At 61.0% G+C, this 21,490-nt stretch overlaps 1 protein-coding gene across 1 annotated transcript; it reads right to left on the bottom strand.

Annotated features, from left to right (window-relative positions):
• Positions 1 to 4,417: 4,417 nt before the first annotated feature.
• Positions 4,418 to 21,471, bottom strand: LOC128850140 (E3 ubiquitin-protein ligase RNF31-like; the record flags this gene model as incomplete). Its single annotated transcript, XM_054053118.1, is given in 24 exon segments — positions 4,418 to 4,553; positions 5,788 to 6,045; positions 6,815 to 6,927; positions 7,678 to 7,761; positions 7,763 to 7,797; positions 8,431 to 8,547; positions 9,040 to 9,157; positions 9,159 to 9,176; positions 9,385 to 9,482; positions 10,851 to 11,025; positions 11,725 to 11,931; positions 12,905 to 12,914; positions 13,161 to 13,335; positions 13,869 to 14,124; positions 14,601 to 14,828; positions 15,074 to 15,296; positions 15,384 to 15,429; positions 15,962 to 15,989; positions 16,021 to 16,161; positions 16,407 to 16,562; positions 17,369 to 17,527; positions 17,927 to 19,140; positions 19,210 to 19,280; positions 21,332 to 21,471. Coding segments are annotated over 24 exon segments (4,206 nt in total), but the record flags the coding sequence as incomplete, so codon positions are not given.
• Between the last annotated feature and the right edge of the window lie 19 nt (positions 21,472 to 21,490).

Below are 21,490 nucleotides of genomic sequence, written 5' to 3'. Positions count from 1 at the left end.
TCGTATGGCACGACAGAGCCTTATAGCATGCACTAGGCCCCGCCCATGTCACGATATAGGCCCCGCCCTCGCGATAGACCCCCCCCCCCTATATGGCCGGGATGGGGGGGAACACACACTCACCCTCGTTGGGGGGCAGGGGCTCGTGGCTCCTCAGGCTGAGGCTCAGCGGCGACGGGGGACCTTGCTGGCGGGGGGGGCGGCTCGGCGCGAGGCGCTGTGGGGCAGTGTGGGCAATATGGGTCCCTATGGGGCAATATGGGACCTATGGGCTCTGTGGGCTGTATGGTTTCCCTATGTGGCTCTATGGGGCGCTATGGGTCCCTATTGGCTCTATGGGACTCTATGTGAGCGCTATGGGTCTCTATTGGCTCTATGGGTCACTATGAGCTCTCTGGGTGTCTCCAGGGCCCTATGGGGCTTTGTGAGTCCCTATGGGTCTCTATGGACTCTATGGGTCCCTATGGGGCTCTAATGAGCGTCTATGGGGCTCTGTGGGTCCCTATGGGTTCTATGTGTCCCTATAGACTCTATGGGTCTCTGTGGGGCTCTATGGGTCCCTATGTGCCCCTATGGGGCTCTATGAGTGTTTATGGGATGCTGTGGGTGCTTTGTGGGTCCCTATGGACTCTATGAGTCTCTATGGGTCGCTGTGGGGTCTCTGTGGGTCTCTTTGGGGTCTCTATGGGGTCTCTGTGGGTCACTATGGGTCTCTGTGGGTCACTATTGGGACTCTATGGGGTCTCTATGGGGTCTCTATGGGACTCTATGGGGTCTCTATGGGACTCTATGGGTCTCTATGGGGTCTCTATAGGGCCTCTATGGGTCTCTATGGGGTCTCTATGGCCTCTGTGGGACTCTATTGGGTCTCTATGGGGTTCTCTATGGGACTTATGGGGTCTCTATGGGCCTCTGTGGGACTCTATGGGTCTCTATGGGTCTCTATGGGTCCCTATGGGTTGTATGGGTCCCTATGTTCCCCTATGGGTCTCTATGTTCCCCTATGAGTCCCTGTGTTCCCCTATGAGTCCCTATGGGTCCCTCTCGCCCCCCCTCCTCACCTCTCTCCTCGGGGTTTCCCCGCGTGCTGCCCCCCCTTTTCCGTGTGCCCTCCGCCGGGCGGGGCTGGGGGGTGCGGTAGGGACCCTGTAGACCTTATAGGGTTTGTACCCGCGCAAGCGGTGACCTTCTGGGAGCCTCCTGGAATTCGGGGCTCATTGTGCAGGCGCACAGCGCAGACCGCGTTTTGCACCCTCGACGTCGTCCCAGCGCCCCCACGCACCAGGCGCTCAAGCGCCGTCCCTTCAAACTCGGACCACGCTCTGGGGGGGGCAAAGGGGCGTCACCCCAAATCCCCCACGAGCTCACCCCCAAAATCCCTCAGAGATCCCCCAAACTCCACTCAGAGTCCCCCAAATCCCCTCAGAGGACCCCTAATATCACCTCAGAGACCCCCCGAGCACGCGCACCCTTCCAGCTCCGGACCATGCTGGGTGGGGCAGTCGGTCAGTGCCGCAGGGACATCACCCCGAAAATCCCCCCCGAGCACCCCCAAATCCCTCAGAGACCCCCAAATCCCCTCAGAGTCTCCCCCAAATTCCCTCAGAGACCCTCCGAGACCCCCAAATCCCCATAGAGACCCCCAAATCCCCTCAGAGACCCCCAAATCCCCTTCTGAACCCCCTCAGTTCACCCTCAGCCCCCCCAAAACTCCCTCAGAGCCCCCCAAAATCCCCTTAAAGCCCCCCCAAGTCCTCCTCTAAACCCCCTCAGAGCCCCCCAAACCCCACTGAGCCCCCTGAGAGCCCCCCAAAATCCCCTTAAAGCCCTCCCCAGTCCACTCTAAACCTCCCAGGGTCCCCCAAATCCCCTCTGATCCCCCCCAAAATCCCCTTAAAGCCCTCCCAGTCCCCTCTAAACCCCCTTAGAGCCCCCCAAAAACCCCTATAAGCCTCCCCAGGGTCCCCAAATCCCCTCTGATCCCCCAAAATCCCCTTAAAGCCCTCCCAGTCCCCTCTAAGCCTCTCAGAGCCCCCCAAATCCCCTCTGATCCCCCCAAAACCCCCTTAAAGCCCTCCCAGTCCCCTCTAAGCCCCTCAGAGCCCCCCAAAATCCCCTTAAAGCCCTCCCAGTCCCCTCTTAAACCCCCTCAGAGCCCCCAAAATCCCCTTAAAACCCTCCCAGTCCACTCTAAACCCCCTCAGAGCCCCCCCAAAATCCCCTTAAAGCCCCACAAATCCCCTCTAAACCCCCTCAGAGAGCCCCCAAAACCCCCTTAAAAGCCTCCCCAGGGTCCCCAAATCCCCTCTGATCCCCCCAAAACTCCCCGTAAGAGCCCTCCCAGTCCCCTCTAAACCCCCTCAGAGCCCCCAAACCCCTTAAAGCCCCCCAAGTCCCCTCCAAACCCCCTCAGTTCCCCCTCAGCCGCCCTTAAAGCCCCCGACCCCCCCATTTCTCGCCCCCCTCACCCTGCAGAGCGCGGCGCCGGCGCCCGCCGCGGGCTCCCCCTTTCCCGCCAGTGCTGCCAGGGGTATGCGCAGCGCCCGTCCCGCTCGGCGTCGTCCCACTCGAGGCCCGGGAAGCGGCCGCTCTCCAGCTGAGCCACCAGCCAGGCCCGCAGCCGGCGCCCCCCGGGCCCCTCCGCCATGGGGCGCCACTTGGGGTGGCACTGCGGGGGGCGCTATGACGTACTTGGGGTCACTGTGGGTCACTGGGGGTCAGTTAAGGGGCACTATGGGTCTCTTATGGGGCACTTGAGGGGATCACTGTGGGGTCAGATAGGGGTCTCATATGGGTCTCGGGGGTCACTTGGGGGTCACTATGGGTCAGATAGGGGTCACTATGGTGCACTTGGGGGTCCCTATGGGGCACTTATGGGTCTCTGTGGGTCACTATGGGTCAAATGGAGGGTCTCTATGGATCCCTGTGGGGCACTTGAGGTCACTGTGGGTCTCTGTGGGTCAGTTAAGGGGCACTATGAGTCTCTATGGGGCACTTGGGGGTCTCTATAGGCGAGTTAGGGGTCGCTATGGGTCTCTGGGGGTCACTGTGGGGCACTTGGGGTGACTGTGGGTCTCTGGGGGTCACTGTGGGTCAGATAGGGGTTCCCTATGGGGCAATTGGGGTCACTGTGGGTCTCTATGGGTCAGTAAGGGGCACTATGGGGCACTTGGGGTCCGGTGGGTCAGATAGGGCCCCTATGGGTCAATTGGGGGGTCTCTATGGGTGAGTTAGGGGTCACTATGGGTCTCTGGGGGTCACTTGGGGGTCACTACGGGTCAGTTGGGGGTCCCTATGGGTCACTTTGGGGCCACTGTGGGTCTCTATGCATGAGTTATGGGTCTCTATGGGGCACTTGGGGGTCTCTGGGGGCCGCTTGGGGGGCGCTGTGGGGTCTCTATGGGGCACAAGGAGGCCCTGGCGGGCACTTATGGGCAGCTATGGGGCAGGTTCCTCGCCCCCACCCCCAAACCCACCCCCGGTTACCTTCGCTCGCGCCGCCGCCGGTTTCCGCGAAATCACGTGACTCAGCGCCGCCCTAAGCTCCGCCCATACCCAGTTAACCACGCCCATCAGTCTTGAGCCACGCCCACCGATGCCTCCAAGGCCCTCTCCTGGGTCCTTAAGCCCCCCCCCTCCCCCCCGGGTCCTAAAGCCCACCCGTAAGCCCCCCTCCGCCCAAGGACTTCCCCCGGGTCCTAAAGCCCGCGGTTCCCGTCTTAATGCCACCCCCCCCCCCCCCGCCCCATTGACGTCAACGGAGTGAAGCCCCGCCCACACAGACACGGATCTTCAGTCACGCCTTTATTGTTAAAGGGATGGGCCACGATTTCCTTATAGGGTGCTGTGGGCGTGGCCAACGTTTCCTTATATGGAAAAGGAGGCGTGGCCTCACAGTGCTTCACACGAGGAGTCGGAGGGCCGCAGCGGAGCCCGATGCCGTCAGTGTCTCGAGTGCGATGGCGGCCTGACCCACAAGTGACCCACGGGGACACATGGGGACCCATAAGTGACCCACAGGGACACACGGGGACCCATAAGTGACCCAAAGGGGACTCATAAGGGACCCCCAGAGACATATGGGGACCCCTAAGTGACCCACGGGGACCCCATAAGTGACCCACAGGGACACATGGGGACCCATAAGTGAACACACAGGGGACCCCTAAGTGACCCATAGGGACCACAGAGACCCATTAGGGACCCCTAAGTGACCCACAGAGACCCATAGGGACCCATAAGTAACCCCTAAGTGACCCCTAGGCGCCATAAACTGACCCAAAGGGATGCAGAGTAGCCCATAGTGCCCCGTTAGTGCCCCATAGCGCCCCATAAGCGCGCCCCCCAGGTGCTCACGGTGGGTCGGGGGGCAGGAGGCGTCGCAGGCGCCGGGGCGTAGTCGTGGGGGCTCTCGTGGGGCCAGGCTGTTGGGGGGCGCCCCCCCGGCACGAGGCGCTCGGCGGCCGCCTCCAGCTCGGCCGCAGTCGTACAGCTCCCGCGGGTCCAGCGCGTGGGCGCCCACCAACCCCACCAGGTACTCCGTGTAGTGCCGCCTGTGGGGCGCGGACCCATAGCGACCCATAAGTGACCCACAGCGACCCATAGGGACACACAGAGACCCATAGGGACCCATAGAGATCCATAAAGGGGACACAGAGAGCCCATAGGGACCATAGAGATCCATAAAGGGACACAGAGAGCCCATAGGGACCCATAGAGGGGACACAGACACCCACCAGGTACTCCGTGTAGTGCCGTCTGTGGGGCACAGACCCATAAGTGACCCATAGCAACCCATAGAGACACATAGGGACACATAGCGACCCATAAAGGGGACACAGAGACCCATAAGTGACCCACAAGTGACCCAGAGAGCCATAGCGACCCCTAAGTGACCAATAGGGACCCAGAATGAACCAAAGGAACCCATAGGGACCCATAAGTGACCCATAGGGACCCATGAAGGGGACACAGAGACCCATAAGTGATCCATAGAGACCCATAAATGACCCATAAGTGACCATAGGGACCCATAGCGACCCATAAAGGGGACACAGAGACTCTAAGTGACCCACAAGTGACCCATAGAGCCCATAGAGACCCATAGCGACCTATAAGGGACACAAAGGAACCCATAAGTGACCCACAAGTGACCCAGAGAGCCCCCAGGGACCCATAGTGACCCATAAAGGGACACAGAGACCCACAAGTGACCCAGAGTGACCCACAAGTGACCCATAGAGACCCATAGGGACCCATAACGACCCTTAAGAGACACAAAGGAACCCATAAGTGACCCATAGAGACCCATAGGGACCCATACAGGGGACACAGAGACCCATAAGTGACCCATAGAGACCCATAAAGGGGACACAGAGACCCACAAGTGACCCATAAGTGACCCATAGAGCCCATAGGGACCCATAGTGACCCATAAAGAGGACACAGAGACCCATAAGTGACCCATAGGGACCCCCAAGTGCCCCTTAGTGCCCCACAAGTGACCCTGAGTGACCCACAGAGACTCCCAGTGCCCCACAAGTGACCCTGAGTGACCCACAGAGACTCCCAGTAGCCCCATAAGTGGCTTCCAGTGACCCATAAGTGCCCTTTAGTGACCCCCAAGTGCCTCTTAGTGCCCCACAGAGATCGCCCAGTGCCCCACAAGTGGCTTCTAGTGACCCATAAGTGCCCTGTAGAGACCCCCCCGTGTCCCTTAGTGCCCCATAGCGACCACCAAGTGTCTCCCGGTGCCCCCCAGTGCCGCGCCCCACGGCGCCCCCCTACCGGCAGAGGCCGCCGTGGCCCTCCTCGGTGGGGCGCCCGCAGGGCTCATCCCGCAGCCCCTCCGGCGCCTCCTTCTGCTCCACGAGCCCACAGCCCCCTGCAGAGAGGGCCCAGCGCTGCCCCACGGCTGCCCCACACTTGGGGGGCGCAGCGGGAGGAGGGAGGAAAGGGGGTTTGGGGGGGGGGGGGGAACACCGACCTCCGGGGTGCGGCCGAGAAACCGGGGGGGGCTCTGTCTCGAAGGGGACGTTGGCGTCCTGCGACCCATAGAGACCCATAAGTGACCCATAGAGACCCATAAGTGACCCACAGCGACCCATAGAGACCATAAGTGACGCACAGCGACCCATAGAAACCAATAGAGACCCATAAGTGACCCCCAAGTAATCCATAGGGAACCACAGCACCTCATAGAGACCCAAAAGTGACCCACAGAGACCCATAGCGACCCATAAGTGACCCACAGAGACCCACAGAGACCCATAAGTGACCCATAGAGACCCATAAGGGACCCACAGGGACCCATAGAGACCCATAAGTGACCCACAGAGACCCATAGAGACCCATAAGTGACCCACAGAGACCCATAAGGGACCCACAGAGACCCATAGAGACCCATAAGTGACCCACAGAGACCCATAGAGACCCATAAGTGACCCATAGAGACCCATAAGGGACCCACAGAGACCCATAGAGACCCATAAGTGACCTCCAAATGATCCATAGGGAACCACAGCACCTCATGGAGACTCATAGGGACCCATAAGTGACCTCACAGGGACCCACAGTTACCTATAAGCGACCATAGCGGGACCCATAGCGACCCATAGGGACCCATAGAGACCCACAGAGAACCATAGAGACCAATAGAGCCCCATAGCGCCCCATAGCACAAGGAGCGCTGCAGCCCCGGTTGGATCCCATTCATCCTTCCCACTCTCCTCCGTGGCCCATAGAGCCCTGTACTGCCCATACAGCCCCATAGCACCCCCACAGCGCCCCACAGCGCCCCACAGCGCCCCCGTACGCCAGGAGGCGCTGCAGCCGGGCCGGGTCCCAGTCGCGAAGGTAGAAGAGGCAGCGCCGCGGGTGGTGGCCATGGAGGGACCCACGGAGGGGGCAGCGATCATCGGGGCAGCACTTGGGGGGCAGCGACCCACAGCGTCAGCCACGGCGCCCACATGAGAGTGCATAGGGACCCACAGGGACCCATAGAGCCCATAGGGAACCATAGGGACCCACAGAGCACATAGGGACCCCATAGAGCCCATAGAAACCCATAGAGACCCCATAGAGACCCATAGGGACCCACAGAGACCCATAGGGAACCATAGCGACCCACAGAACCCCATAGAGACCCCCCAGAACCCCATAGAGACCCATAGAGACCCACAGAGACCCATAGAGACCACAGAGACCCACAGAGACCCACAGAGATCCCATAGAGACCCACAGAGACCCCATAGAGGACCCCATAGAGACCCATAGAGACGCCATAGGGACCCACAGAGACCCATAGAGACCCCATAGAGACCCATAGAGACCCATATAGACCCACAGAGACCCAATAGAGACCCATAGAGACCCCACAGAGACCCCACAGAGACCCATAGAGACCCACAGAGACCCCATAGAGACCCATAGAGACCCCATAGGAACCCATAGGGACCCCATAGAGACCCCATAGGAACCCATAGGGACCCCATAGGGACCATAGAGAGCCCATAGAAACCCACAGAGCACATAGAGACCCCATAGAGACCCATAGAGACCCCATAGAGCACCCATAGAGACCCCATAGAGACCCCTATAGAGACCCCATAGAGACCCCATAGAGACCCATAGAGGCCCATAGAGCCCACAGAGCCCCACGGCCGCCCCCCAACTCACGTCTTTGGGGTAGAAGGGCCCCGCGCAGGCGCTGCAGAAGTGGTGTTGGCAGTGGGGGCAGAGGCAGTGCAGACATCCGCCCCGGCGCCAGCGCCAGCGGCAGCCCGCACCGGGGGCACGCTGTGGGGCAAGCCGGGGGTCAGCACGGGGGGAGATGGGGGGGCACGCTGTGGGGCAGCCGGGGGTCAGCACGGGGGGAGATGGGGGGCACGCTGTGGGGCAGCCGGGGGTCAGCACGGGGGGGAGATCGGGGGCACGCTGTGGGGCAGCCGGGGGTCAGCACGGGGGGGGGAGATGGGGGGCACGCTGTGGGGCAGCCGGGGGTCAGCACGGGGGGGATGGGGGGGGGGGGATGTGGGGGCTGAGGGGGGGGGATGTGGGGCAAACTATGGGGTGAGTATGGGGGGTGGATGTGGGGTGAATATGGGGGATGCTATGGGGCAGCCGTGGGGTGAATATGGAGTGGCTATGGGGTATCGCTGTGGGGCAGCCATGGGGGGTGAATATGGGGGACGCTATGGGGCAGCCGTGGGGTGAATATGGGGTGGCTGTGGGGGCAGCTATGGGCAGCCATGGGGTGAATATCGGGGACACTATGGGGCAGCCATGGGGTGAATGGCTATGGGGTGGCTGTGGGGCGCTATGGGGCGGAGGTGGAGTGTAACTATGGGGTGGCTGTGGGGCGCTATGGGGGCAGAGCTGGGTGGCTATGGGGTGGCTGTGGGGTGCTATGGGCAGCCGTGGGTCACGTACTGAGGCGCTGCTCCTGCAGGAAGGCCGCCAGCCCCACGGCGCGCACTGGGGGTCGCGGGCGCTGAGCCACGCCTTGGAACTCGGAGCCACGAGTAGCGACGCGTGCGCGGGGTCCCACTGCGACCCACAAGTGACCCCATAAGTTGACCCATAGAGAACCATAGTGACCCATAGAAACACCATAGTGACCCATAAGTGACCCCCAAGTGAACCGCAACGACCCATCAGAGACCCATAGTGACCCACAGAGACCCATAGAGACCCACAGAGACCCATAGCGACCCATAAGTGACCCACAGAGACCCACAGTGACTCATAAAGTGACCCACAAGTGACCTACAATGACCCACAGAGACCAAATAGTGACCCCACAATGACCCACAGAGACCCATAGTGACCCACAAGTGACCCACAATGACCCATAACGCCCATAGTGACCCATAAGTAACCCACAACGACCCACAGAGACCCATAGTGACCCACAAGTGACCCACAATGACCCACAATGACCCAAAGAAACCCATAGTGACCCATAAGTGACCCACAAGTGAACCACAACGATCCCACAGAGACCCATAGCGACCCACAAGTGACCACACAACGACCCACAGAGACCCATAGTGACCCCATAGCGCCCCCAGCGCCCCACGCACGGCTGGCGGCAGCGGGGACAGCAGCGCCGGTGGCATTGGGGATCACTGTGCGCTGGACCGCGCTCCCCCTCGAAAGATGAACCCAAACGAGCACTGCGGGGGGAACAGACCCATAAGTGACCCACAGCGACCCATAGATTGACCCACGGGGACCCATAGGGACCCACGGGGACCCATAGACTGACCCACGGGGGCCCATAGGGACCCATAGAGACCCATAGAGACTCATAGGGACCCATAGAGACTCATTGGGACCCACAGCGCCCCACGGCTGCCCCATAGCGCCCCACAGCGGCCCTACCTGGGGGCACCAGAGGAACTGGGGGTCCTGCAGCAGCTCGAGCTCCGTCACCTTCTGGGTGAAGAGCTGGTACGTGTCCGATCCAGGTGCTGCCGGAGCTGGGGGGCAGCCAGGGGGCAGCTATGGGGCAGCCCCACAACCCGCAGAGTCCCTCTGCCCCATAGCAGCGCCCTCTGCCCCATAGATACCCCCCAACCCCCATAGATCCCGCCCCAGACCCCACAGATCCCCCCAAAACCCCATAGATTCTCTGCCAAACCCCATGTACGTGGGGGTTGGAAGCACTTGGGGGGCAGACTATGTGGGCAGCCCCACACCACCCGCAGAGCCCCTCTGCCCCATAGATCCCCCCCCAAACCCCACAGATCGCCCCCAGAGGAAGGGGGCGCTGTGCCTCGTAGCGAGCATTTAGGGGTCACGAGGCCCTCGTGCGAGGCCTCGTCCCACACATGTGAGGCCCAAAATCCTCGTGCAAAGCCCCCAAATATCCCCACGAGACCCCCAAATCCCCGTGTGAGTCCCCCGTATCCCCGTGCAAGACCCTAAATCCTCGTGAAGCCCCAAATCCCTGTGCAAAGCCCCCAAATTGTTGCGTGAGGCCCCAATGTCCATTCAAAGCCCCTAATCCTTGTGTATAAGCCCTAAATCCTCGTGCAAAGCCCCAAATCCCTGATGCAAAGCCCCCAAATTGTTGCGTGAGGCCCCAAATGCCCGTTCAAAGCCCCTAAATCCTCGTGCAAAGCCCCCAAATCCCCCGTGCAAAGCTCCTGTATCCCTGTGCAAGGCCCCAAATCCTCGTGCGAGTCCCCAAATCCCCGTGTGAAGCCCCAAATCCCCGTGCGAGGCCCCAAATCCTCATGCAGAAAACCCCCAAATCCCCCGTGTGAGACCCCCAAATCCCTGTGTGAAGCCCTAAATCCTCGTCAAAGCCCCCAAATCCCTGTGCGAAGCCCCCAAATCCCTGTGCGAAAGCCCCCAAATCTCCATGCAAGGCCCCAAATGTACCTTGTGGCAAAGCCCCCAAATCCCTGTGCAAGACCCCCAAATCCCTGTGCGACACCCCCAAATCCTCGTGTGAGAGCCCCAAATCCCGTGCAAAGGCCCTAAATCCCCATGCAAAGCCCCCAGATCCCCATGCGAGGCCCCCAAATCCTTGTGTGAAGCCCTAAATCCTCGTGCAAAGCTCCCAACTCCCCGTGCGAAGCCCCAAATCCCGCGTGCAAGGCCCCAGAATTCCCTGTGCAAAGCCCCCAAATCCCCACACAAGACCCCCAAATCCCTGTGCGAAGCCCCTAAATCCCCATGCGAAGCCCCAAATCCCTGTGCAAAGCCCCAAATCCCCGTGTGAAGCCCCCAAATCCGCTTGCGAAGGCCCAAATCCCCGTGTGAGGTCCCCTGTGCGAGGCCCCCGTGTCCCCGTGCGAGGCCCCGTGCGAGGCCCCCGTGCGAGGCGTCGGCGCTGTCACCTGCACGTCGAGGGCGGCGAGGTAGGCGCAGCGCTGGCGGGGGGCGCTGAGGTCGGGGCGGGCGCACGCGGGTCACGAGAGGCAGCGCACGGGGCGCTCGCGCACCGCCACCGTGAAGTGCCCCCGGAAGCACCTCGGGGCACAGCGCACACTCGCACCACAGCAGCCCCAGCATCTGCGGCCACCACAGTGACACCAGTGACCATCACCAGTGACACCAAGGACCCTCCCAGTAGCACCAGGGACCCTCCCAGTTGCTCCCAGTCCCTCCCAGTTCCCCTTTTTCTCCCTCCCAGTCTCCCCCAGTCCGCCCATTCCCCTCCCAGTTGCTCCCAGTCCCTCCCAGTATAGCCCAGTTACCCTCTTTCCCCCTCCAGTCCCTCCCAGTCCCCCTTTTCTCCCTCCCAGTTCCCTCCCAGAGCCCCATTCCCCCTACCCAGTCCCTCCCAGTCCCCCCTTTTCTCCCTCCCAGTCCTCCCAATTACCCCCATTCCCCCTCCCATTCGCTCTTAGTCCCCCTCCCAGTGCCCCCCAGTCCCTCCCATACCCCCCAGTCTCCTCCAGTTGCTCCCAGTCCTCCATTCCCCCCCAGTTCCCTCAACAGTGCCCCCCAGTCCCCCCCATTCCCCCTCCCAGTTGCTCCCAGTCCCTCCAGTACCCCCATTTCCCTCCCATTCCCCCCCATTCCCCCTCCCCAGTGCCCGCCATTCCTCCCATTCCCCCCCAGTCCCCTCCTAGTCCCCCCCATTCCCCCCCCCAGTGGCTCCCAGTGGCTCCCGTCCCCCCCATTCCCCCCCAGTGGCTCCCATTCCCCCCCAGTGCCGCCATATCCCCCCCCAGTGGCTCCAGTGCCCCCCAGTTCCCCACCCCGTACCCGTGCCCGCGCTCTCCTCTCCCGCAGACGGCGCACGAGGGCCGCAAGCGCCGCGGGGTCGGTGCAGGCGCTGACGGCGTCGAGGAGGTCGCGCAGCTCCGCTCCGTGGCGCGGCCGAGCCCAACTCGCGCCCCAACGCCCATCCGCAGCTCCGCACGACCCCAACTGCGGGGCGCCCAACGCCGCCAGCGCCCGCCGGCACAGCGCCTGACCAGTATAGACTCAGTACGGACCAGTTAGGGACCGGTACGACCAGTAACGACCCCATAGAGCCCCGTAACGCCCTCATAATGAGCCCGTAACGCCCCATAGAGCCCCATAACACCAGTTAGAGACCAGTAAACACAGTTAGAGACCAGTAACACCAGTTAGACAGCCAGTTAGACACCAAGTACCCAGTTAGAGACCAGTAACACCAGTTAGAGACAGTAACAGCAGTTAACACACAGTTAGAGACTAGGAACACCAGTTAGAGACCAGTAACAAACCACTTAGAGACCAGTTAGAGACCAGTTAGAGATCAGTAACACCAGTTACACACCAGTAACAGCAGTTAGACACCAGTTAGAGACTAGGAACACCAGTTAGAGACCAGTAACACCAGTTACAGACCAGTAAACACCGGTTACAGACCAGTTGCAGACCAGTGACACCAGTTAGAGACCAGTAACACCAATTAGAGACCAGTAAACACCACTTTAGAAACCAGTAACACCAGTTAGACACCAGTTAGAGACCAGTAACACCAGTTAGAGACCAGTTTAGAGAGCAGTAACACCCGTTAGGAGACCAGTAACAACAGTTAGAGACCAGTTAGACACCAGTAACACCAGTTAGACACCAGTTAGAGACCAGTTAGAGAGCAGTAACACCAGTTAGAAACCGGTAACAACAGTTAGAGACCAGTAACAACAGTTAGAGACCAGTTAGACACCAGTAACACCAGTTAGACACCAGTTAGAGACCAGTAACACCAGTTAGACACCAGTTAGAGACCAGTAACACCAGTTAGAGACCAGTAACACCAGTAAGACACCAGTTGGAGACCAGTGACACCAGTTGGAGACCAGTAACACCAGTTAGACACCAGTTAGAGACCAGTAACACCAGTTAGACACCAGTAACACCAGTTAGACACCAGTTAGAAACCAGTAACACCAGTCAGACACCAGTTAGAGACCAGTAACACCCTGAAAGCACCAGTTAGAGAACCAGTAACACCAGTTACAGTAACACCAGTCAGAAACCAGTAAGACCAGTTAGGGACCAGTCCCTCCCAGTGCCCCCATTCCCCCTCCCAGTCCCTCCCAGTCCCTCCATTCCCCCTCCCAGTGCCTCCCAGTGCCCCCATTCCCCCTCCCAGTCCCCCCCAGTGGCTCCCAGTGGCTCCCATTCCCCCTCCCAGTGGCTCCCAGTGCTCCCAGTGCCCCCCGCACCTGTGGGTCGGGGCAGTCGAAGTCGAGGGGGGGCTCGTGGCGCCACAGCTGTCTCTGCAGGGCCCGCAGGGGCGGCGCTGGAGGTCGGCGCTGCGCCCCACACGTCGCCCCCGTTCTGGAACAGCGCCAGCGCCGCCCCCCGCCCCCACAGCCCCAGCGCCGACAGCGCCCGCACCTGCCAGGACGGACCAGGACGGACCAGTTAGAACCAGTACGGACCAGTTAGAACCAGTACAGACCCACGCACGGCAGCGAGAACCACGACGGGCCGCGCTCACACCAGTACAGACCAGTACAGCGCCTTCTGTTTCCCACTTTCTAACTGCCAGGGACTGTGGCTGCACCAGTATGGACCAGTATGGACCAGTGAGAACCAGTATGGACCAGTTAGAACCACTACAGACCAGTACACCGCTGATTATAACCAGTACAGACCAGTCAGAACCAATACAGAGCACAGCCACACCAGTACAGACCTCCCAGTCCCTCCCAGTGCCCTCCCAGTGCCCCCATTCCCCCTCCCAGTCCCTCCCAGTGCCCCCATCCCCCCTCCCAGTCCCTCCCAGTGCCCCCATCCCCCCTCCCAGTCCCTCCCAGTTCCCCATTCTCCCTCCCAGTCCCTCCCAGTTCCCCCAGTCCCCCTCCCAGTCCCTCCCAGTGCCCCCATTCCCCCTCCCAGTCCCTCCCAGTGCTCCCAGTGCCCCTCACCTGCTTCCTCCTGGCTCCCAGTGCTCCCAGTAAGGCCCTGCGGGGGTTGCCGTGGGCGCGGATCCAGGCCCTGGCGGCCCTCGCGCAGGGACAGCGGTCCCAGTTCCTCCCAGTTCGGCCCAGTTTGTTCCAGCAGAGCCGCCAACGCCGGTCCCAGCGCCGCTCGCGCCTGCCCCACGGCGACCCACGGCGGGGCCTCCGACTGCCCCACGGCGACCCACACCGCCTCGGCCGGCACCGCCTGCGCCTCCGCCGCCTGCGGACAGACCCACGGCGTGACCCACGGCGCAGGCCCTGCCCCATAGCGCGACCCATAGCGGCCCCAGACCGAGACCCTGACCCATAGCGGGAACCCAGCCCCATAGAGACCCCCCTGGTGCCCCCCAGCCCCATAGCAGCCCCATAGAGACCCCCCCCGGTGCCCCCCAGCCCCACAGAGACCCATAGCAGCCCCTTAGAGACCCCCCCCAGCCCCACAGAGACCCATAGCGGGACCCCCAGAACCCATAGAAAGCCGCCACTCAGCCCCATAGCGAGCTCTCTGCCCCACAGAGGTCCCCCAAGATGCCCCCAAAGACCCTACTCAGCCCCATAGAGACCCCTCAGCCCCACAGGGACCCCTCCAGAGACCCCACTCAGCCCCATAGAGACCCCTCAGCCCCACAGAGACCCCTCTAGAGACCCCACTCAGCCCCATAGAGACCCCTCAGCCCCACAGATCCCCCCCCTCACCCTGACGATGGCGACGAGGCGGCTGCCGTCCTCCCGCAGGCGCTGCTGCCGCCGCCTCTCGGCGTCACTCTCGGTGTGGCGCTCGGGGCCGGCTGTGGGGCAGGGTGTGGGGCCGGCTGTGGGGCCGGCTGTGGGGCTCGGCGGGGCCTCGTCCTGGGGGCGGTGGCAGATGGCACAGACCGGCCCAGGCCCTTCGTTCCAGAAAGTGCAATGGGGGCAGGACCAGCCCTGGAGAGGGGGGACAGAGGGGGACATTGGGGACCCCCTCGGGCCACGCCCCCTCCCTTACAGCCCCTCCCACCCCTCCCCTAGCCTCGGTGCAACCTCATTCTCTGCCCCCCCATTTGCCTCGGTGTCCCCTCTAATCCCTTCCTCCCACCCCTACACTTTGGTTCCGCCCCATTTTAGCTCCTCCTCCCCTTTCTGCCCCCCCCCCCCCCCTTTCCCCTGCCCCACATCCTCTGCCCCATAACCTGTGGGGCAGGCGGGGGTCTCCGAGCCAGGCGGGGGCGTTCACAGACCCCACAGAGGACGCTGGGGCCGGGGTTCAGGAAGGTGCAGGAGGCGCAGGCCCAGCCGCTGCTGCTGGGGGGCTGCCCCATAGCGCCGGGGGGCTGCCCCATAGCGCCGGGGGGCTGCCCCATAGAGCCGGGGGGCTGCTGGCAGGTCCCAAAGGGCCATTTGGAGGGCAAAGAGCTGTACGGGGTAAAGAGAGAAAGGGGGATTGGCGGCGCTATGGGGCAGGCGCTATGGGGCAGGCGCTATGGGGCGGTTCTAGGTTACCTGGGGTCTCCACGTGTGGGGCTGGGCGGGCGCTGTGGGGCAGAGCCTGTGGGGCAGAAGGGAAGCAGGTCAGACCCATAGAGAACCAACCCCCATAGCGACCCCTCTGCTGCCCCATAGCGAATCCACAGCCCCAGAGAGACCCCTCTGCTGCCCCATAGAGACCCCACAGCCCCACAAAGACCCCTCTGCTGCCCCATAGAGACCCCACAGCCCCATAGAGACACTCTTCCTGCCCCACAGAGACCCCACAGCCCCATAGAGACCCCACAGCCCCATAGAGACACCTCTCCTGCCCCACAGCCCCATAGAGACGCCCCTCCTGCCCCATAGAGACCCCACAGAGATCCCCCTCAGCCCCATACAGACCCACCCATCGGCGCCAAGCCCCGCCCACCCGCTCTAATCCCCGCCCATCGTGTCTAAGCCCCACCCATCACATCTAAGCCCCGCCCACCTGCTCTAATCTCCGCCCATTGTGTCTAAGCCGTGCCTATCGGTATAAGCCACGCCCACCTGCTCTAATCCCCGCCCATCTGCGCTAAGCCCCGCCCACCGGGTCTAAGCCCCGCCCCTACCTGCCAGGCCAGCGTCCGCTCCCAGCGGCTCCTAAGGGGGAGAGCAGCCCAGTTCGCACCAGTATAAACCAGTAACCGCCCCAAGGGCACACCGAGCCCCCCTCCCAGTCCCTCCCAGTGCCTCCCAGTTCCCCCCAGTGCCTCACCTCAGCCCGCTGCTCCAGCAGGTCGGTAAAGAAATGGGGGTTCGGGTGCTGGTTCTGGAGAGGAAAGGGGGGGACAACACCATCAGAGCTTCCCAGTCCCTCCCAGTTTGGACCAGTAACCCCCAAATCATTCCTAATGCCACACAGTTCCTTCCAGTGCCCCCCAATCCCCTCCCAACGCCCCCATTCCCCCCTCCGCTCCCCTCCCAGTCCCTCCCAGTGCCTCCATTCCCCCTCCCAGTGCCTCCCAGTCCCTCCCAGTGCCCCCATTCCCCCTCCCAGTCCCTCCCAGTGCTCACGGCCAGCAGGAGGTCGATCTCGGCACGCAGCAGGAGGACGTCGGCGGTGACGGAGGCCACGCGGGGGCCGTGGGGCGCCTCCACGTCCGGGGGGAAGCTCAGCCCCTCGCCCGTCTGCTCCGTGTAACCCAGGAGCCCCAACACCCGCCGGCCCCCCTGCGGGCACCCAGGGGTTAACGGGGGGGGTTTCGGGGTGCAGGGAGGCCGTTTGGGGGCACGGGGGGTGGGTTTGGGGGGCGGAGGGGCGGGTTTGGGGGGACAAGGGTGGGTTTCGGGGGGTTCAAAAGTGGTTTCGGGGCACAAGAGGTTGGTTTGGGGGTTCGTGAGTGGTTTCGGGGCGAAAAGGAGCGGTTTTGGGGTGCACGGGGTGGGTTTGGGGGCGGTTTTGGGGTGCGGGGGGTGGGTTTGGGGCACAAGAAGTGGTTCGGGGCTGGTTTTGGGGTGCAGGGGGGCAGTTTGGGGGCACAGGGGGTGGTTTGAGCCACAAAAGGGTGGGGTGGGGTCCGGTTTTGGGGATTCGGAGGTGGTTTTGGGGCACAAGGGGGTTGGTTTGGGGGCGGTTTTGGGGTTCAGGGCTGGTTTGGGGCTCAAAGGGGTGGGTTTGGGGTTGGGTTTTGGGGTTCAGGGGTGGTTTGAGGCTCAAAGGGGTGGGTTTGGGGTGGGTTTTGGGGTTCAGGGGTGGTTTGAGGCTCAAAGGGGTGGGTTTGGGGGTGGGTTTTGGGGTTCAGGGGTGGTTTGGGGCTCAAAGGGGTGGGTTTGGGGTGGGTTTTGGGGTTCAGGGGTGGTTTGGGGCTCAAAGGGGTGGGTTTGGGGTTGGGTTTTGGGGTTCAGGGGTGGTTTGGGGCTCAAAGGGGTGGGTTTGGGGTGGGTTTTGGGCCACCGGGGGTGGGTTTGGGGGTTGGTTTTGGGGCTCAGTGTTGGTTTTGGGGTTCAGGGTGGATTTTGGGGTGCAGGGGGGGTACCTGGATGGCACCGACGGTGCTGCGGAAAACGGGGTTCCCGAAGCGCACCCCACGCCAGTGCCGGGGGGGCCGCGGCTGCAGAAGGTTCCGCCCGTACTTCTCCAGGATGCTCAGCGCCGTCCGCAGCCCCCCCAAACCCCGCACGGCGCCCCCCGAATCCTGAGGGGGGGGGTAGAAAAAAGGGGGTTCAGGGGGGGTCCGCCGACCCCCCAACCCCTAGATCTTGGGGTTCTGCCCCCATTCGCGGCGTTCCCCCTCGCAAATCGCACGATTCCGCCCCAAATTGTGAGGTCTCCCTCTTAAATCTTGGGGTTCTGCACTAATTTTGGGGTCCCCCCTCCCCAATTAGGATCCCCCTTCCCCATTTAGGGGTCCCCCTTCCCTATTTGGGGTCCCCCTTTCCCATTTGGGGTCCCCCTTCCCCATTTAGGGCCCCCCCCGTTCCCCAGTCTGGACCCCCCCCCCCCCAGTTTGAGGCCCTTCTCCCTCGATTTCGGTCCCCCCCTCCCCCATTCTCCATTTTGGGGTCCCCCCGGTTTGGGGGTGCCCCCCCCTTACCAGGCTGAGGTTGTCCCGCAGCAGCTGAGCCCCATCCAGATGCCGGCACTTGGCTTGGGGGGGCAGGGGGACCCCCAAAAGCGGCCGCAGCTCCGATGGCGTCGGCTCCCCCGGCTCCCGGCGCAGCGCAGCCTCCAGCGCTGCCCGCAGGGACCCCAACTCGGGAAAGGGGGGGCACCCCGATATCTTGGGGGGACCCTCAGGGTCTTGGGGAGCCCCCTTCAAGGTCCCCAACCCCTCAGGCTTGAGGGGAGCCCCCTTTGAGGGCCCCTCAGGGTATTGGGGTGACCCCTTGGAGGAACTCAAGACATTGGAGGGCCCCTCAAGGTCTTGGGGGGCTCCCTTGGAGGACCTCAAGATGTTGGGGGGCCCCTTAGGGTCTTGGGGAACCTCCTTCAGGGCCCCCAAGATGTCGGGGGGCTCCTCAACCCTGAGGGAAGCCCCCTTTGAGGGCTTCTCAGGGTCTTGGGGACCCCCCTTGGAGGACCCCAAGATGTTGGGGGGGCCCTCAGGGTTGAGGGGAGCCCCCTTTGAGGGCTTCTCAAGGTCTTGGGGACCCCCTTTAGAGCACCCCAAGATGTTGGGGAGCCCCTCAGGGTTGAGGGGAGCCCCCTTTGAGGGCTTCTCAAGGTCTTGGGGACTCCCTTTAGAGCACCCCAAGATGTTGGGGAGCCCCTCAGGGTTGAGGGGAGCCCCCTTTGAGGGCCCCTGGGTGTCTTGGGGTCCCCCCTTTGAGGATCCCAAGGTATTGGGGGGACCTTCATGGACTTGGGGACCCCCTTTGGAGGACCCCAAGATATTGAGGGGCCCCTCATGGACTTGGGGACCCCCCTTGGAGGACCCCAAGATGTTGGGGGGCTCCTCAGGGATAAGGGAGAGGCCCTCAGGGTCTTGGGGGGCCCCCTTCAAGGCCTCCAAGACGTTGGGGGGCCCCTCTGAGGGCCCCTCAGGGTGTTGGGGACCCCCCTTGGAGGACCCCAAGATGTTGGGGGGCTCCTCAGGGTTGGGAGGAGCCCCTTTGGAGGACCCCAAGATGTTGGGGGGCTCCTCAGGGTTGGGAGAAGCCCCCTTGGAGGACCCCAAAATGTTGGGGGGCTCCTCAGGGTTGGAAGGAGCCCCTTTGGAGGACCCCAAAATGTTGGGGGGGCGCCTCAGGGTTGAGGGGAGCCCCCTCTGAGGGCCCCTCAGGGTCTTGGGGACCCCCCTTGGAGGACCTCAAGATGTTGGGGGGCTCCTCAGGGTGTTGGGGGGCCCCCTTGGAGGACCCCAAGATGTTGGGGGACCCCTCAGGGTGTTGGGGGGCCCCCCCTTGCGCTGGCAGCGGGGCGCGGGGCTCGGCTTCTTCCGCCATCCCCTGCGGGAGAGGAGAAACGGGGGTCAAAAAAAAGGGGGTTCGGTCCGAAAATTGGGGTGTCTGTCAAAAAGAAGGATTTCTGTCAAAAAAAAAAGAGGAATTTCTGTGAAAAAATAAATGTTTATGGCAAAAAAAGCAAAATTTCTGTCAGAAATGGGGGAATTTCTGTCAAAAAGGGGGAATTTCTGTCAAAAAACGGAGAATTTCCGTCAAAATCAGAAGCGTTTACGACAAAAGGGGAAAAAAAAGGGATTTCTGTCAAAAAAATGAGAGTTTCCATCAAAAAGAAGGATTTGTGTTAAAAAAAGGGGGCGGTTTACAGCAAAAAAAAGGGAATTTCAGTCAGAAAATGGGGATTTCTGTCAGAAAAGAGGAATTTCTGTCAGAAAAGAGGAATTTTGGTCAAAAATGAAGAGGTTACAACGAAAACGGCAGATTTGTGTCAAAAAAAAGTAGGGTTTATGACAAAAACGGGGTGATTTCGGTCAAAAAATATGGATTTCTGTCAAAAAACATGAATTTCTGTCAAAAAAAATGTGAATTTCTGTCAAAAAACCATGAATTTCCATCAAAAAAGGGGGGAGTTTCTGTAAAAAATGAGGTTCAGTCAGAAAATGGGGGGATTTGTGTCAAAAATTGCTTGTGACAAAAAGAGATTTCTGTCAGAAATTGGGGGATTTCTGTCAAAAAGGGGGGATTTCTGTCAGAAAAGGGGGGATTTGTGTCAGAAAAGGGGGGATTTGTGTCAGAAAAGGGGGGATTTCGGAAAAAAGGGGAGATTTCTGTCAAAAAGGGGGGATTTGTGTCAAAAAGGGGAGATTTCTGTCAGAAAAGGGGGGATTTGTGTCAGAAAATGTGGGGTTTCAGTCGGGAAATGGGGGTTCCAGTCAGAAAAATAGGGATTCACATCAGAAAAATGGGGATTTGTGTCAAAAAAAGGGGGATTTCTGTCAGAAAAGGGAGATTTGTGTGAAAAAATGTGGGGTTCCAGTCAGGAAATGGGGATTTAAGTCAGAAAAAAGGGGGATTTGTGTCAAAAAAAGGAGGATTTCTGTCAAAAAAGGGGGGATTTGTGTCAGAAAATGTGGGGTTCCAGTCGGGAGATGGGGGTTCACATATGAAAAATGGGGATTTGTGTCAAAAAAAGGGGGATTTGTGTCAGAAAATGTGGGGTTCCAGTCGGGAGATGGGGATTCCAGTCAGAAAACAGGGATTTAAGTCAGAAAAAATGGGATTCACATATGAAAAATGGGGATTTGTGTCAAAAAAAGGGGGATTTCTGTCAGAAAAGGGAGATTTGTGTCAGAAAATGTGGGGTTCCAGTCAGAAAACGGGGATTTAAGTCATAAAAATGGGGATTCACATCAGAAAAATGGGGTTTTCTGTCAGAAAAGGGAGGATTTCTGTCAGAAAATGGAGCATTTAAGTCAGAAAAAAAGCGGGGTTGCTGTCAGGAAAGGGGGATTTACATCAGAAAAATGGGGTTTTCTGTCAGAAAATGGGTGATCCGTCCAAAATAAGTGGGATTTGTGTCAATAAAAGTGAGTTTGAGTCAGAAAACGCGGACTTGAGTCAGAAAAAAAGCGGGGTTCCTGTCAGAAAAGGGGGATTTACCTCAGAAAAACGGGGGTTTACGTCAGAAAGCGGGGGATTTGTCCCCAAAAAAAAGGGGGCGTCAATAAAAGAGGGTTTAAGTCAGAAGAAGCGGTGTTTCTGCCAGGAAGGGGTCCCCTTTCCCCCCCCCCGAGGGCTGTTTCTGCGCGGAGAAGCGGTGTTTCAGCGCAGGCAAAGCGAGACTCGCTGCCCTCCCCTCCCGCTTGGCGTACCTCGAGGGGCCGAGGCGGGGGAAGAACAGGAGAGAGAAGAGGAGGAGGAGGCAATGGCGGCTCTGGGGGTTCCTTCAAGATGGCGGCGCCAAGGGGGGGAGGAGAGGGGCTTCCCCAGCGCTGCGGCTGTGCCCCCTTACGGGCAGCCCGGCTTCAAAATGGCGGCGCAGGGCGCGGGTCACTCACTGCGCACGCGCACACGGCTGCGGAGGCACACCCCCGCACCCTTTTATGGGCAGCCCGGCTTCAAAATGGCGGCGCGGCGCGGTCTCGCACTCAGTGCGCATGCGCCAGGTGCGGGCAGCCCTTAGGGAAGATGGCGGTGCGGGGATTGAATGTCGGCGACGCGCATGCGTCCTCGGCATAACCACGCCCCTTAGCGGG

Source organism: Cuculus canorus, chromosome 39 (genome assembly GCF_017976375.1).
Source record: "Cuculus canorus isolate bCucCan1 chromosome 39, bCucCan1.pri, whole genome shotgun sequence".
Classification (NCBI taxonomy): Eukaryota; Metazoa; Chordata; class Aves; order Cuculiformes; family Cuculidae; genus Cuculus; species Cuculus canorus.
The sequence above is the reverse complement of the archived record's forward strand: the minus strand, read 5'-3'. Positions and strand labels throughout refer to the sequence as shown.